Here is an 18126-nt window from a genome sequence, read left to right as displayed (position 1 = left end):
AATCTGGCGCTTACTCATTCCAGGACATGGGCTGACCCTCTAGGCTGTATTGCGCTTGTCGAGGCTTCTTGGGAGGGCCGCCCGCTGAATTTGGTCTCCGTCTATATTCCGCCGACACTTGTGCAAGACTCCCTTCAAGAGCTAGGAATGCGTATGTTGAATCTCCCTGTTGGTACGCTATTGATTGGGGCGACTTTAATACCACCATGTGCGACGACCTGGACCGCAGTCCTAAGCGCGTCTCTCATCGGTCGCACTCAGACCTTTCCGACTTTGCGCAGGCCATGGGGCTGGTCGACATATGGCGACACTATTATCCAACGGCACCGTATTTTACGCACTACTCAAATGCCCACAAAAGCATGTCCCGCATTGATTATTTATTCTGTCTCACAGCCGATCTCAGCTTCTTTGTTCGGCCACAAGGTCTGCCACGAGGCATTTCCGATCACTCACCCATTAGTGTCGACCTGACCTACCATCGCCCCTACACTCGGGGCCCTATTGCTATTAGCCCCTGGCTCATGCAGATCCCCGATATTAAAAACGCGCTCCTTGAACGCACTGAATTCTACTTCGCTGAAAATGTGGGCTCAGTTGCCTCAACAGTGACGCTTTGGGAGGCGTATCTGGCGGTAATGAAAGGCGAGGCGCTCACACTGAAAACGGGTTACTTACGTAAACATAATGAACAGATCCTTCAGGCTGAATCAGACCTCGTCCGTCTCGAAACGGCACACAACACCGCTCCCACTGACGACACGCCGCCCGTCTCCGCACTCAACAACAGGCGTACCAGGAACTATCTCGGGAGAGGGCTCAGGCCCGCCTACTCAACTCGCGCCATCGGGTTTACGAATTCGGGGATACTGCGGGCAAAATGCTTGCATGGTTGGAGCGACGGGAACAGGGTTCCAGATGGGTATCCTCCATCCTTAGACCGGACGGAGTCACGATTGTTGACCCGCAAGATATCGCGGAGGCCTTTGCCGACCACCTGGAGAGTGTTTACACCGCGGGTCCTTGCTACACGCCTGAAGAGTCTAGGCAACTCCTAGCGGAGATGCGTCTTCCGGTTAAATCTGAAGCTGATCGGGCGCCGCTTGATGCTGACATCACGGTAGAGGAACTTACTACGGCGCTGTTCGCTGTCAATTCGGGCAAAGCTATGGGCCCGGATGGGGTCCCGGTCGAATTCCTTAAAGGCATGGCCAGAGAATTTATTCCTCATTTGAGGAATATGTTTTTACGGAGCCGTGACGATGGTGTACTCCCGTTAGCTCAGCGACTAGCCTCTATTGCAGTGTTCCTCAAGCGGCCAAACCACCTGATAGCTGTGGCTCTTATCGGCCGATCTCCTTGATCAGTGCAGAGGCGAAGGTATTGGCCAAGTTGTTGGCTAACCGTTTGCTTCTTGTACTTCCCTCCCTCATACATGATGACCAGTCCGGTTTTCTTCCAGGTCGTAATACGGCATTAAATCTGCACAGGGTCAATAACGTCATCAGCCGTCAGTCCATTATCCAGCAAGACGCGGCCATTCTGTCCCTCGACGCTACGATGGCGTTTGATTAGATTGAATGGCCCTACCTCTTCGAGGTCCTGGCCCGTTTTGGCTTTGGGCCCCAATTTATAGGCTGGATACGGCTCTTGTACGCGGACCTCTTCGCCCAGGTCAGAGTCAACGACCACACTTCGCGCCAATTTCGCCTCCATAGGGGCACCCGGCAGGGCTGCCCTCTATCCCCGTTGCTCTTTGCCCTTACTCTCGAGCCCCTCGCTCATTGGGTCCGCACGGACGTTTCTATCAGAGGTCTCCAGTGGAACGGCGAGGTGCAGGATAAAATATCCCTCTATGCCGATGACATCTTGATTTACGGGTCTTCTCCCCGGTCTTCCATTAATAGCTTATTTCATTTCCTCACCAACTTTGGGAAGTACTCGGGCTATTCGATTAATTGGTCTAAATCCACATTATATATGTTGCATGGCCCCCCTCCCCGGTTGCCCAAGGGGTTCTCCATCGCGGTGGCCACAGACGGCTTTCAATACCTTGGCATTTATATCACTCCTGACTCGAAGGTATTTCATGACCGTAATCTTTTAGGCCCCCTGCGTAGGCTTCGCAGCGACGTTGCTCATTGGCGGTCCCTCCCGCTGTCCCTTCTGGGCAGGGCAGCTCTGTTCAAAATGCTAGCTCTCCCGTGCTTCCTATACGCCCTGCAGAACTGCCCCTTCTTGATCCCTGACTCTTACTTTCGTATGGTTGAACGTGAACTTCGTCTTCTACTATGGGATGGTGGGGCCGCCCACATTGCCCTTTCTAAACTCTACCAAGGCAGGTATGATGGGGGCATTGCTCTGCCTAATCTCCGCCTCCACTACTGGGCGTCACAGTTAGTGGCTGTTAACCACTGGATACATGGCTCACCCCTCAATCCGGCATTCCTCCTTGATAGGATTCAAACCGGTCGGGAGGGCTTTCTGGGGGCCCTTTATAGTAAACTTGCGAAACACAGGTATGTCGGCCCTATGGCCCATACAGTTGCGTTGTGGCACAGAGCCAACAAGAGTTTGGGATGGGCAGACACGCTCACTGCAGCCACCCCCCTGTGGTCGTCGCAACGCCTAGGCTCCCTTTGCTTCTCCCAGGGATTTGACAAGTGGGACATGATGGGGATTTCTGAGGTGGGAGACATTGTTCACAAGGGCTCCATCCTGTCCTTTGGCGCCCTCCAGACTAAATATTCCCTAGCTTCCACCGAATTATTCCGCTATCTGCAAATTTCGCATGCCGTCCGGACCGCCATTCCAGATCTCTCCTCGATCCCCCCCATTTCCCCCCTAGAGGATAGATTGTTATCTGAACCGCTCCCCGAGAAAGCTATCTCCTACACTTATCGCAAGCTGTGCAATAATCTCCCCAACTCCTTCCCGTCACTGCGGACCAAATGGGAGGCGGACCTGGGCCCCCTAGATGAGGAAGACTGGCGTTCGGCTCTCATGTCCCCATGGCAAGCGGCTATCTGCCATAGGTTTCGTCTGATTCAGTTGAAGGTCCTGCATAGGGCATACATGTCCGCTCTCACTTTGGCGAAAATTGGGCGGCGCCCTGACTCGCTGTGCCTTCGAGGCTGTAACTTACCTGGCACCTTTTTTCACATTCTGTGGGACTGCCCGCGGGTGCAACAGTTTTGGAACCGTGTTCTCCAGAAGATGGGCGACTCTTTGGGCAAGCCACTGGCACGGTCGCCTAGGCCATGTATTCTAGATATATGGGAGGCAAACGACCTCAATGTTCAGGAACTGCAATGGGCAGCTCTGGGATTCCTGCTGGCTAAACGCTCCATCGCAATGAAATGGGGCTCCCACGACAGACCTCTGGTGGTGGGGTGGGTGGCTGAAATGGACCGATGCATGGTTGCAGAAAAGACTGTATACAAGGTACGGGGTTGCCCTAGGGTGTGGGACAGGAAGTGGGGCCACTAGAACGTGTACAGGGGTGAACTGTGTGACTCTCCAACTGCTGAATTAGCTATGTCACGTGCTGGACCGGAGGGACGACTCCTGCGTTAATTTGCTGATGTGTCTGTATGGCGATGTTGTTCCCTACTTGCTCCACCAATAGTGACTGATTTATGACTCTGCTCTTTTTATTTTCTGTATGTTTGAATTATGTGACTGTAGTTGGTTTGGAAGGAGAAAAAAACAAAAAACAAATGCTTAAATATATTGTCTTCTGATCGTATTCCAGGTTTTAGCATTACATCATGATCTGTGATCGCCGCCGAACCTCCGGGATGTCGGCAAGCAGGCTGTGTACAATTCTGCATTCTATATGATTACCACTCGCTGCGGGCCCCAGGGTTATAGGCACTAACCAGCTGTGTATGCTATGCCTTTTGCAATAAAATGGTTATCCCCCCCCCCAAAAAAAAAATGCAGTGTAGACATACCTCTAGGCCCCTTCTGGAAAGGAAAGTTGCTTGACGATTTTCCCTCTGTTCTTCCAATTTATACCCATTATATGACATAGTTGATCCACTGTATGACATAGCAGATGATAAATTGTCCCTTTAAACGAAAAACATAATACATTTTTAAAAAATGTAATCTTTCAACCCAAAAGTAGGCTTTCAGAACATATAGACAGGACAATTAATAAACAATGGACGCTGCAACAGACATTTCGTTGAGGGGCACTGAAATCTGAAGCTATCGAATCTCATGCTAACCAGATACTATACTAGTTAAATACAAGTTGGAGAACTTTTATTTCCTAGGTATTATCATCAGGCCATCATTACAAACTGTTTAGGAAAATGGGTTAGCATTTCCCCAAACCCAGAGTTGACGCTGCTGGGGTTACTTGTAACTCCAAATCTAGCTACTACAAGTTGGACCCTGAGGATCACTAAGAAATGCAGAACTACAGGTGATGCAGCTATACTTCTGGGTACAAGGAATTCATAATTTTAGTCGAGACGTTCACCCAGCTCCTTTCTGGGCCAAACTAAAACAGTTCTAGTGTTCTCGCAGATCTCATAATTCTGATGTGGCTGTAACTACTGCAGCACTTGCCCCCTCAAAGCAAATGGCCACTCGTAATGTAGGTCAAAGTATCACACGATGAAACTTGGGCCAATCAAGCACTTCAAGTCGAAGAAAGGAATTACTTTTGACTATGCAAGTTTAATATCTTCCTGACACTATAGAACACAATTGTGGGAACACTACTAGTTAGAGAAACTGCATTTAATAGTATTGCATCTAAAACAGACTACGCAATCCAAGGACGACTACAGATGCAATACGTTAAGTAAACTGAAGACTTGATGTGGGATGGAAAAAACCTGAAAAAGCTTGAGAAGTGACCAAAGTGAGCACTGAAAACTCATTAATCAATCAATGCAGACTGCAGCCCCCACTTTAAAGGCATGAACTCTACTGGCAGAGAACGAATTCATTATTTCATTAAGAAAAGCATGGTCTCCAGCAATCCAATCTGCACAATCATAAACAGAGTGGTGCCACTTGGAGCCTTTTATTTTTGGGCAGCATTTTTATGCCCAGGTAAAAGTGCAGTACCTGAAGAGGTAGAGCCTCATAAGATACTGCTTGACAGCTTAGACAACAGTTTTCGGTTACGATCGCATGAACAATCACATAGGGCTTGCTGTTACAAGGGGACACTTAACCAAGGTCCTTCCACTTCACCATCTCAGAATTTGTCTGATAGTCACCGCAAAATTACTGTGCCCCAACTCACCTTTATTTTTATGGTTACAAATGGGGCAAAAATGTCAGATTCAGCCATAGTCACATCTCTGCCAACTGGCTTTTTGAAGAGAACGAGGTTGAGCCCACATCCCTTTAAATGATTATAACGTAATACCCTACTACCTAAAGTACTTTTCAGGACTCACAGGACACCAGGGCGGCACAAGAAGATTTAATTTGGATACAGCCCATCATGGGAGCAAAGCAGAACAGAGCAGTTTAAATGCAATAAGAGGCTTGGTCAGTACAAGGTTACAGTTTGGGATGAGCACAGGTTTGAGCAGGCGGAAGCGTGCAATTAACAGCCATTTTATTCTACGATCATGGTAGAAGCAAAGCACAAAGGTGGGGCAATTGCCTTATCCCTGCTGACAGTTTACCACAACAAAGTACAATTTAATAAATATGTTTGAGCACACACTATTAACTTGGAATATTCAAGACTGGAGTCCCAACTGGTTTTCACAAACTTTTTGACTCTTCGTTCCATTATGTAATAAAAACAGCAAACCCATTGTTGTTCCTTTTTAACAGAGGAACTTCTTTGGGGTTAATTTCACACAGATAATTAATACCATAAAACATCATGTCTCCACTGTAGTTATCCTATGGCCCATCATCAGGTCTTCTCATGTGAATTAGAGGCATTGGGAGTCTATACATATAACATTAGAAACAGTTGTCGAGGTCTTAGAACAGTCTGCTCAATTCCAGTGCAGATTTTGAATGGCATTTCTGAGCCCTAAAGTAGAACCTTGGCAAGAGGCACATCGAAGCGAGACCACAATCACAGAACATCACAAATCATGTACATGAAAAGCAGCTCCACTTCATGCCTCATTTAATACTACTTTTCACATTCACAAGACCAGGGTCTCGAGAGCAACACCCTCACAGACATAACCTCTCCAAGAGCAGTGAGAGCTATCAGTCAGTGTAGGTTTTTTTATTTATCAAATGGAGCAGACATCTAAGGGATTGAAAGAGCAGAGTTCCCTCAGGTGAAAATCCGTCTACAGTGAATTTCAAAAAGATTTGATCTCAATAGAATCCAAGACACATTTTTCATGCCATGTATTGTTTACTATAAGCCAGAGTTCATTGGACCCTGTTGCACTTAACTTTTATAGAAGGTGCATTTTGATAAATTATATTTGTGTTTATGAGTTTCAACTCTACCCATCATGCATTCCCTGAAGGAGATGAGGTTTAGATGCCTATACAATACTGCAACCTGTCCGACACCTCTGTAAGAGTAGAAATTCAAACATTTTGTCTTCAATATCAATTTGTGTACTTAATTCTCCTCTCCAAATTCTATGCTAGATACCCATTGGCTAGCAAAATGCACATCATTCCATGTTATGTGCCCATGTGTGGAAAAAAGTCAAATGCACCCGCTCCGCTTCCCTACTGTGCATGCTGCACATGGCTTTATGTAAGCCCAATACTCCAAAGTTTACTCCACTCCAGCTCCCAAACTACCCAGACTTGGTGCTGTCATTTTCAACCTGCTCAACGTAAGAGGTCTCGTTATTTACCTCCTTCTCCCTAGCGCCCGCTCTCACGGGCCAGGTTAACGACGGTGCCCAACTAGGAGTTCATATTCAACATTCCGCTGTTCTGTGATAGTACAATAGCTTCTTACAATTAGTCAACATTAACAACACATCTACACAACATATAATATCTAAATTGCACAACAGATGGGAGGGGGTAGGTAGAAGTGGTACATTACTAAGAGAGAAACATGAAAAGACACCACCACATGCCAATGATCTGAGCTGGATGGGAATGAAATGTCTTCAACACACAAGAAACAAAGAGTTGTGCTAGAGATACACTTTCAATGGAGACTCCGTTCTTGGTTACTGTAATCAGAACATCCCTAACAGAACTCTTTGCCGGTTCAGAGCTTGAGACACAAATGTATCCACTACAGATGTGGGATGAAGTCATGGGCCACAAAGGAAATACAGCCAGAAGACAAAACACTGAAGACGATGGAAACATCAGGAGAAATGGTAACAACTAATCCTTCAAGATAACTCACATTAGCCAGAAAGGCTGAGACGAGCCAAAGAAATCCAATCTGTGTGGCTGCATGCTGTTTGGATAAAAGGGTATTTAGTTACCAAAAACTGCCCTATACATGAATACACTGGCATAGGTATTACAAAGAAATATGGCTTTTTAGATTTGAGAAGGCAACACGCTTCATTAACCGCTTCTAGTATACCTGCCAACACTAGTGTTTAGTGGGTTAGAGAGTGCAGGACAGAAGCGGAGAGACTAGCTTTGTCTGCTTTCCCTTCCTTACAAACCCAATCACAGAAAATGAGCAGCCGGCTTAAATGGCTAAGCACAAAGCCGAAGTGGCCCAGGTACAGACTGCATGGTGGTCAGCAGGAGAGGACGACATCCTCCAACAGCCCATTAATGTTGGTGTTGCACCATTGTGTGCCTGCTCCTTGTATTGGAAAGGGCAAAGGTCACAGAGCCCTACAAGTGTTTGCATGGAAGGGAACATGAATCTATTGTGTAGTAAAGCATTAAACAATGAAGTTACACTTCTAAATCACATTGTGAATTATCCTAATCAAAACTACGTAGTTTATTGGTTAGCAAATCATTAAACGTTTTGCAGGTGTATTTTAGAAGACTGCAGAAGAGGGAACCGTATTAAAATAAAAAATATAATAATCACTGAAAAGGCGAGCGAATCCAGCAGCCCCAAAAAAACTACATTATAATTACTAACTGAATTTAAATAGCAAAATAACAGGAAGCATTTGAAATGCAATAGGTCTCGCATTTCCGAAAGTTTAAGCTATTAGCATCGCAAATGACAATGCCTTGTATTTGTTTTAAAAACCAAAACAAATAAAATACATTGTCATTTACAATGCAAATAGCTCAAACGCGCGTAAATGCGAGACCTACTGCATTGCAAATGCTTGTTTTACATCCTGGGAAGAATACTTTCAAATGGCGCCTCATTCTTTTCTTCAAGGAGTGTGCATTTTCGTTTTTATCAGGAGCTAACAGGTATTTAAACGTGTGGCGCGTTCTGGGTGAAGCATGCAGCAGTTTGGGATTAACCCTTGCAGCACCCCCACCCAGGAATGACAGCAATGCAGGAATGTGTATCTGGAGACAGCTCCAGATAGTAGGGATTTGCATGTGACCTATGACCTCTCCTCGCTACCCACAGGGCGAGCAATTCACAAAAGTTTTCGGAAACAGAGGGACTATGAAACGTAAGGGGTTTCTAAAACCCTTCTCGCCCACAACACACACACAAACACCCACAATGAAAGGCCTGCACCGAAGTGCAAGCAGGCGCTGCAAAGCCTCGCGCTGTGAGCAGCTGCGCCCCAACATATAGACAAGGCCTCTCATCTTGGCTATGAATTACAATTCAGCTTTCTTGAAAGACTGAATATGCAATAATTAATCAAGCTGTTGTGCACACAATACAAAGTCATTATATAAATATACATTTTGTTTTTCCCGGTTTACAAAGTTAGGCAAGGTCTGACGTCAGGAACAGAGTCAGCACACGTTACAGGAATACGGGGTTTAAGTAATAGCTTCAATGCCATTGGGTCGAGTTCGCGCTGTAGTACGAAACTGGTAAAAAAAAAAAACACTTCTTTAAAAACAAGAAACACGCTGCACAGGGGGGCACACGCACGGCCGTGTCAATGGGAGTCTCCCTCGCATGGCGCTGCCTCACTGCTGCTGCAGCGGGGAGGAGGGATAGTGACGTCGAAATGAAGGCAGCGTAATCCTTAATCGATGCCCAATCAAAGAGCCCTTGGGACAGCGAGTCTACAGCGTGTCTTGCTCACGCTGCCTGTACGCACCAGTAGACAAGATCCGCCAATCACAAAGCTAATTTGCAACCAGAGAGCAGTCTGACGCGTGCAGGCAGCGTGCGCAAGACACTCCGTAGACTCGCTGTCCCAAGGGCGTGTCGAAAAAAGCCACAGGGCAGTAACAAAAACTGCTGCACAACAATGACAAGGCAGAGTTTTTGACGTTGCCCAATAGAAAGCATGGGCCGGAGCAAAAGTCCTCTTAAAATCCCTCTACCCCAATAAATCTCGCTACGCAAGCAGAGCATGCGCGCTGCAACGCTAGGCGAGACCTCAAAAGGAATGAATGGGCACTGAAGAGCAGCCAGGGTAGCAGGCATGTTTAAAGAAGGGCTCTTTGCAGAAAATCAAATCCTTTAAAATATTTTACTGCAAAAAACTATTCCAAGAGTCTCAAGAACACATTAAGCCATTACAGGATTAGCCTGCACCAAGAAAAAATATTTTTGGGGAACTAGATATGAAGAAATGGCCAAAAGAGCGGCACAGCTGTGTCAGGTGAATATGAGTAGTAGCTGGAAAGCGAGAGCGAACCTAGTTAGTGAATGCTTAAAAGTGATGATTCAGCAGTCATATCAGACCTGGACTGCATAACTTTAGAGATACTAGAGGAGGAAAATAGTGTCAGAAAGGAGGTGGGTGCATAATACAAAGCTATGTCAAATAGGAGGGGGAAGGAGGACATCAAGATCTGACAGAGGGACAGAAGCAGAGGTAAAGTATGAGAAATTATGCTGCTTGTAAATTACAGTGCAGGATTAGCTCCTTAGGACCAGGTGTCAGGAGACAAGATAGCATCTTAAACATTGGCAGAGAGGTGCCCGTCACCCTAAGACTGATGTTCCATATCTGCGGCATCTAAAGCAAGATGGATGTCCCATTAGCAGGCAAGTGGGAGTCCAAAATCTGATGACCAGGCAATGCACAAAGGCCAATCCTTTTGAAAAACCACAGATGCAAATTGCATGGACCCCCCCCCCCCATAGAAAACAGGAGAAGTTGGAAATCAATTCAGCCACAAATTCATCGGAGGCTAAGGCTTCTTTGTCACCAGAAAGAGTACGGAAGGAAACATTCAAGATTGCCTCCTCATTACAAATCACCATAAAAGTCAAGCTGCATTAATTAAATCAACAAACTTACAAGCTGAAAATACATTTTCAGAAATTGATCATTACAGTTTAAAATCTGGAGTAAAGCGAAGCCAGACAGACCCAAAAGGGAAGCTTTAACTACTGTGGTTTCTAGACTGGAAAGCAAATTTAACAGATAGATGGCCACATTGAGAGAACAAACAAAATGATGATTACAAGATCAGGCCAAAAATTGAGATTAAGTGGGCATACAATTAGAGCCTTCTAGAAAGGGGACTGATAGAACAAGTTAGTTATCTTCAGTAAAGCCCTATCTGGTAGAGTCTCTATCTAGCCTTACATTCCTGGTCTTAGAATTATCCCCAGGTGTCAAAAAGGATCAGGATTTTTTCTTCTTGAGCAGTAACCATGCGCGCCAGTAGGTGGTGTCATTCGGGAGGAAGTGTCGTTGTCCACACCGGAAGGGACGTGCGCAGTGCCTATATATACACCACTGCAGCACGCTGATGTCAGTAACACTTCCCGAATTTCCACTTCAGAAGAACGGAACACAGACTACGGGTGTGGAATACACTAGGGCCCTGAAAAGGAAAAGAGGTGTCCCTAGAAACAAGTTTGCAGATCAGGGAGAAATGCTGTGTCGGTAAGGAATATACAGTTCGATAGAGTCACCACCAGATAGGGCATTACCGAAGGTAACTAACTTGTTGATCTGATAGAGACTTCTAGCCACAGATTCCTTGCATTAGGATAGGTATGCTAGCAATACCTCCCGAGGTGGGTCTGCAAACTAATTTCACATGAGGGAGTCCTACAGGACTGAGTTGGTGCGGGGGCAGGGGTAGCGTGTAGGAAAAGCATGCCAGCATCTGGAAAAGTGTCCAGTCTGTCGACTTCACCCAGATACACACACCAGTCCAAGGGCTTGAAGTCAGCCTTCTTCAATGACATTTCCTATCAGACCAGAAGGAAAAAAACTCAAAAAACTTTGACAAAACTTCGAAAAAAGTTAGTAAAAAACGGACTAAAGGCAGCTCTTCCCGGATCTGCACTAACTGGCGCGGAAAGAAAAGAACTGACGTCAGCGCGCTGGGGTGGCACCTATTTGGGCACATCACTTAAAGAGTGGATGACCATGCCATGTGGAACCGAATGACGCCACGTACCGGTGCACAGGGCTACTGCTCAAGAAAAATATCCCAGTCTGATAATTGGAGATAATTCAAAAGGTAAGGAATCTGTGGCTAGAAGTCCATCAGATACTAATTAAACTAAAGCGATCTGTTCTTTTGAAAGAATTCAAAATCGAGACGAAAAAGCACAATTCAAATTCAATTTAAAGGTCTCATATAGGAAGTGTTTTCACTAGGGTCTTGATCTTTGACACAAGCATACATTATCTGATTTAGTTAAAGTTTAAATGTGGTCTCTGAGTTGCTGGTATTCATGTAGAAGCAAAGAAAGGTATTTGACTGAGGTATCTAGTTTGGTATTTATGCCAGTTTCTTTTAAGACATTAACCCAGGTGGAAACAAGAGAAACGTTTTGTTTTTGGAGAGAGGAGAAATTCTGTCTTGAGGGAATTAAATTGTAGGTGTTTCTGCACTATCTATACCTATAAGTAGATCCATGGACCCTACTGGATTATTTGTTGACTAAGATTTGATTTTAGAAAAATCTGGGCATTGCCAGAATACCATCGAAAAATAGTTCTAAGTCTCCAAGTGGTTTAACATACAGCATTGGTGATAGAGACACCAAGAGGGGCGCAGATAGTAATAGAACACATAGGAATACTAGTAACGGATAGTAAAAGGCTGTTCCGATATTCACTAGTTGTGTGTTCAGGGAAGCAGGTGTTGAACCATTAATGGGTACACATTTTGCTTTGTATAGTCTTGATGTGGGTATCATATGTCAAATGCTTCAATAATAGCTTAAAGAAGGAGTATTAATAGGAGGCCATCAAAGAATTGGAGCAAACCGGATTTTTATATAGTGCAAACCTACCTGTGAAGCAACGGAGTTCTGAACATTATGTGTGAGGTTGGGAGATTCCACGATAGTGCACGTCAAGTGAGGATTACACAAATATATTCACTCACCCATTACATTTTTAGGCATAAGGAGATTAAGCGATTTGCCCAGAATCACACATTAAGTATAGTGCAGGGGCCAAGATCCCTAGATTCTAAAGGCGGCAGTCCAAGACACTAGGCCAAATCTTCTCCAAAGTTCTCTAGCATTTTGTGGCAAAAAACATGAACATCCCATTTTAGAATGCTTTGCAAGGATAATACACTAACCGCTTTTATTTCGAAATCTTAAAAACTTTATGATTTAAAGTTGGACTTTTTTCAGATGTAAAATAAATTAAACATTTCCAACTCATTTAGACAGGTAAGCCTTTTGTTGGGAAACAATATATTGTCACTTTTACTTTTTCAAACACATGAAAATGTACTTTTTGAAACCGTATTAAAACTATTTTCTACCAAAAAATACAGTACGGTGGAAAATTGTTTTTTCCAACCACTGGACTAGGGGGAAAAATGATGACGGTCACATTTTCTGGAATCTGAAAAGGCCTTGCGGGACTCAAGTGTGCAATCTATGAAAATTACTCAAATATACGAGCATTCGTAAAGCCAATAGGTCTGTATTGAATCTGCTAATGCATGCACACAGTATTTGTGCATGTCTGCTTCCATGTGTTGGCACATTAGTCAACCATATTGGCTTTGCCAGTGCTTGTTGGTTTTGGAAAATCACAAGTTAACTTCTCCTCTGATCAAAAATGACCAATCATCTTGGACTCGGAATGGTTAGACAGGACCAGACCACAAAACAGAATGCGCGATGGTGCTTTAGCAACTTGTGTTAAGGAGCTCCAAACCACACCATCATTCATTTGATTTTAAAGCAGAGGACTGTTCTCTTCAAATATAAATAGAACGTGACTTAAAGATAATCCTCACGGCGATGCAGTATGTGTAGCTGATTACTTATTATGCAGATTTCATGGGGAAGAGCGCTGGTTTAAGAAGACATTGCAAATGCTCTCCAGCCACAGGTGTCTTTGTACAGGAGCAGCTGCCACAAAATCCAACCCAACTTCAAACCAGGTTGCTTTGGGTAAAGGGCCGGTAGTCTAACACAAAGAAATATACTGTCTAAGTATTTGAAACTTTGAAATCTGCATTTCAATTTGCACATTCTTAAACTTTCAAGTGATACGTATTTCATCAAATTCTAGGCTTTGCATGGTTATGTCCACAGTTAAGCTCTCACCTTGTGTAACCACTCAACTTTGACCTTTCAATAGCTACTTCTAACCCAGTCAGTGTTTTGCTAATTTAAGACACTAGTCAAGCTTCTGTCCCTGTACAACTATAGGTGCCTTGGCCAAACACCCCACAGGCAATAAGATGTTAAACTTTTATTGTGCCACATATTTGATCCATTATGACATCCTTTGCCATGGACTAGTTACTATTTCCTATTTCACATGTCTTTATCTTTCAGTCTCCAACTTGTAATGTACTGTTCTTTCCCCGTTCCTTTCTCTCTTGGTTGAAACACCCAAAAATCTTAAATGTGACTGGAGACAAATAATCTCCAACAAAAAACAACTCAATTGGAAGATCCCATCATAAGCTCTACTTCCAGGGACAAATAATATACAAGAAAGGATGATCGATTCATTTCTCTTTAATCTGCATTGAGTATTCTATATATGCTAGCTACTCCAATATCTGTGTCCATTTCATGCCAAGAAAGCTTCCACTGTAATAGATATCTGGTGGTTTTCTGCTGTTAGTACACCCTCACATTCAGACAGTGTAATTATGTTACTGCTTTCCAATAATATGGCTTACCCATTTTTATAATGTTTGTGTGCAACTGTTTGGCACCATATGATATTCTGCCCATTCATTTATAAGCAAGCTTCCCTTTTCCCACTTCAAAGGCACTCAAAGGCCATTGTGACTGAATGCAGAAATAAAAGGGAAACTAGTATTTCTACTGTTTAGAAAATAAAATTTGAAGAGACTGTTTTCGATTGCCAATGGATTCCTCTTTAGAGATTTTCTATCTTTGATAATCTGGGGGACTACTATTAGATTTACAACCCAGTCAGGGATTAACACATTACTTGGCTGGTATGAGCAGTCTACCATTTGTCCTTTCCTATATTGATGAGGATTCATGCATGATAGTCAAGTGCGTCTGGGCAGGGGCTGAAAAATCAAACCCAAAGACTATTAACCCCTTGCAGGCGAGTTTATTTCCTGTGCTGTGCGGGAGAAATAAACGGTGGGCGGGATTCCGACAGCTCCCGGCCGTCGTGCGCACACGCTAACTGTGGCGCATGACGGCCGGGAGCCGCCATGCGCATGGAAGGGGTTATTACACTGCACAAAAGGGAACCGATGCATATTCACAAACATTTGGGTGCTACTGACCTTGAATAATTCTAGAAATAGTTGACAATTCTGGAAAGTGATTTTTTTTTTAATTTACAAGGAGGCCTTAGACCCAATACCGCACTAGTTATAAAAGTGGGAACCTATTATGTGTGGTGCAACGATCACAAGAAAAAGGACCTAATTTCCCAATAGTGAATGAATTCACAAACAATTGCAAAAGGATGATCAGCACACACTTATTTCCAAGCATGAATACATTTACTGAAGTTATTATTGTCCGGAAACAAAGTACAGGAAATTTCATGGAGATCTATTTGATAATCCTTTATTCTTTTTTTATTCTCCAGTGTAGCCAATGCGTTTCGTCCCATCACAGGACTTCTTCAGGGCGCAGTCACGTAATGCTTTTTTGCAGTCTCCAAAGTTTTAAAAACATAGAATTCTTATTCAGCTTAATTAGTAGATTGGTGGTAAGTGCAAAGCTTCTTAATCAAGCTATTGAATTTTGTCGGTTATTTAGGCCCATGTCAGCCACTGCACCAAAGAAGTACTGTCAGGGCAGCCTGTTGCTCCCCTCCGAGAGGTCTCTGGAAATAATATTAAACTATACTACAAGTAATGAGGGGAAATGAAAACATATACAGGGGCCAGTGTAAGTCTTCAATTGTCAAATGTTCAGCTATCTAATTGGTACAGAATGACAAAGCCCATGGTTTTCAAGTAACTGGAGCCACAACCTTTAAGGGGGCATTTGCTTGTGAACAACAGACAACTGTTAAGGTTTTTTGTCTGAGGGCACCCACCAAGAACAGTGGACTTTGTGTACAGTTAGGATGTAACAGACCTTTCAACACTACATGAACCTCTCGCAGGACAGCGAACCTCAGCTTTTGCAGCACTGGGTGACACTAGATCTCAGACACCACCTCCCCCCCAGCACTTTGGAAAGGGAGTAGTACCTAAAGTTTAACACCAGTTAATGTAAGGTACGGATAATACATGCACCCACAAAGTTGAAATATCGGAATCTGTTCATTACAATCTTTTCTAGGATGACCAAAGGCAGATGCCAATGGGGAAAGAGGTCAATCCGAGCTGCTCCCACTCTGCCAACTTGTTCCATTGTATAATCAACAGCAGTAGCGTAGAATAAGAAACAGAGCAGTTTCTGCAAGGGGAGGCCTCAGAATAAATGAAAGCAAGAACCAGCAACTGCTACCTCTCTTTAAAAAACTTTAAATTAAGGCAACATTTGTCTACATTCCACTGTATTTGTACAAAGACCTAACAGCAATGTTTAAGAAAAGATTTCACTAGGACTGCCTGAAAGCTATGTGAGGAGAATTACTAGCCGGTGAATAGGGTAGAAGTGAAAGCGATGGTAATAAAAGTCCTAGTAGACATTATAAATACAACTTCACAGAAGGCCTGTTCTGTGCAAAAAAGTCCAAGATGTACAACAGAAGTGCAAAGTTTTAGAATATCAATACAAAAGACAAAATATGCACACGTGTAACTTGAAAAATGAAACAAAGGGGATAATATCCAATAATTGTCAAGCTGGATAAACTCTAATGTAGAAAACTACACCAAATAAAGCCATTGAGTGCAGACGTTGGAAAATGGGCAAAACCAAAACTGCAAGGCATTCTCAAATATGACCCTACTGGAACTTCAATGAAAAATATTTAAAGATGAAAGAATGAGAAAGTCCTGCTAACGTATTGTGGTAGATGTATCAAAAAACAATGCAGACCAGTCGTCAGACACTAAGCCTTAACAACAAATTCAAGGAGATCATTTTAATTTTGAGATGTACACTATAAATAGCAAGGTACTGATAAAGAAAGAATATGTTGATGATACTATCTGTATTGTTGTGATATTTAGGTTTATGAAACATCTTCCAGAATATGGGAGCAATATAATGTACCCACTGCACAGCATTTGAGGAGTTATAGAGTTAAGCCCCTTTGATAATAAGATCTAGCTACAAGTACAACAAACCATAGAATGCATGCAAAGCACAGCGACTGAAGGCTACATGAGAGGAGATTAGTGTCTGAGAACAAGCCAAGTCTATTTAATAGTCTTGAGGTCAAGGAATAATGGCTTCATATGGATTTAGCTTCACAGAACATTTGAAGATTGGAAGATCATTGACCTCTGACCTGCTGTGCTATTTGACCGCATGGCAGAAGGTTTGGAATTTGCAGCAAACTAATATTTAAATTTAATTTCAGGGAGTGACATTTCATCATCGCTGTTGAACAGACGGGGCTCAGATAGGAATGCTAATTGTCCACAATAAACAGTTGAGAAATTCTTTAATAACAAACCAAATATTATAACTAACGAGGTGACACTTTAGGAAACGAGAACATTAAGAGAGGAACCTGAAGAGATATGAAGTATTCTCTGGTGAAATAGTGATGTAAATCTCACAGAAAATTGAACACTTTTTAAGGGGGGGGAGCGGGTCATCTCTTACTTCATGAATTTACAAGAGATTAGATAACATAGCAACAACGAACTGAGCCGTTTTCCCCTTTTAACAGGAGTAGTGAATTTTAATGGTATAGTAATACCCATGAGATTAACTATGTATTTTAAAAGGCTTAATTAAAAATTGTAGCTGCACACCTAGGGAAAATGAATTATATTTTGAGTGACGCACCGTATGTGGTACCTACTCTGATGTTACAGATAATTACAATGATGTCTTGATAATAAACATCCCCACATAATTTCATGGGTTATTATAGGCACCATAACTCTTGCATTCTAGGGAGCAGTGTCAGAGAACCAAAAACTATAGATGTTCAACTAGGGAAAAAAACCTCCAAATGAGATCACCAAATGAACATAATGGAAAGTGGTAAATTGAACGGCTAGGCACATTAACTGCAATTGGCAATAGGATGGCAAAAAATAAAGATAGTCGTTTGAAATTGAGGACATACCGCCTTTGATGACAATCTGTATAAACAAGCATTTACAATGCAACGGTTTCGCCTTCGGAAAAGTTAGAGCTTTTGGTATTGTAAATGACAAACTTTTTATTTGTGTTGGTTTTGAAAACAGATAAATAAATAGCATTGCCAATAGCTTACTCTGTCGCAAATGCGAGACGTATTGCATTTGCACACACACACCCACACAAGAGCCCCCCCACACACCACACAAGAGCCCCCCACACCACACAAGAGCCCCCCCACACCACACAAGAGCCCCCCCACACCACACAAGAGCCCCCCCACACCACACAAGAGCCCCCCCCTCTTCTGCAGATCGTTGCCTAGTGACCCGACAGTGTTTCAAGGGACTCCAGATATCTTTGGACGTACAGCGAACCGGCATCAACTCCCAACGTGCAACCTACATCTCCTGGCACAGTGCTGCATCATGCATCCATCTGTTACTCGTTGAGGCCTTCCGTTT

At 43.5% G+C, this 18126-nt stretch overlaps 1 protein-coding gene across 2 annotated transcripts in view; it reads right to left on the bottom strand.

The window, feature by feature from the left end:
• FYTTD1 (forty-two-three domain containing 1) overlaps window positions 1-18126 on the bottom strand; it is a 131851-nt gene that overhangs the window by 48397 nt on the left and 65328 nt on the right. The window contains exons 5-6 of one of the 2 annotated variants that reach the window (XM_078666136.1): window positions 7334-7387; window positions 3957-4074 (exon numbers count right to left, since the gene is read on the bottom strand). In XM_078666136.1, coding sequence (XP_078522262.1) covers window positions 3957-4074; window positions 7334-7387 — 172 coding nt within the window. The remainder of the gene's footprint in view (window positions 1-3956; window positions 4075-7333; window positions 7388-18126) is intronic. The other variant, XM_078666137.1, reaches the window with a different exon arrangement.

This window comes from Lissotriton helveticus, chromosome 11 (assembly GCF_964261635.1).
Source record: "Lissotriton helveticus chromosome 11, aLisHel1.1, whole genome shotgun sequence".
NCBI lineage: Eukaryota > Metazoa > Chordata > Amphibia > Caudata > Salamandridae > Lissotriton > Lissotriton helveticus.
Note: the sequence above shows the minus strand (reverse complement) of the source record. Positions and strands in the feature narration are given on the sequence as shown.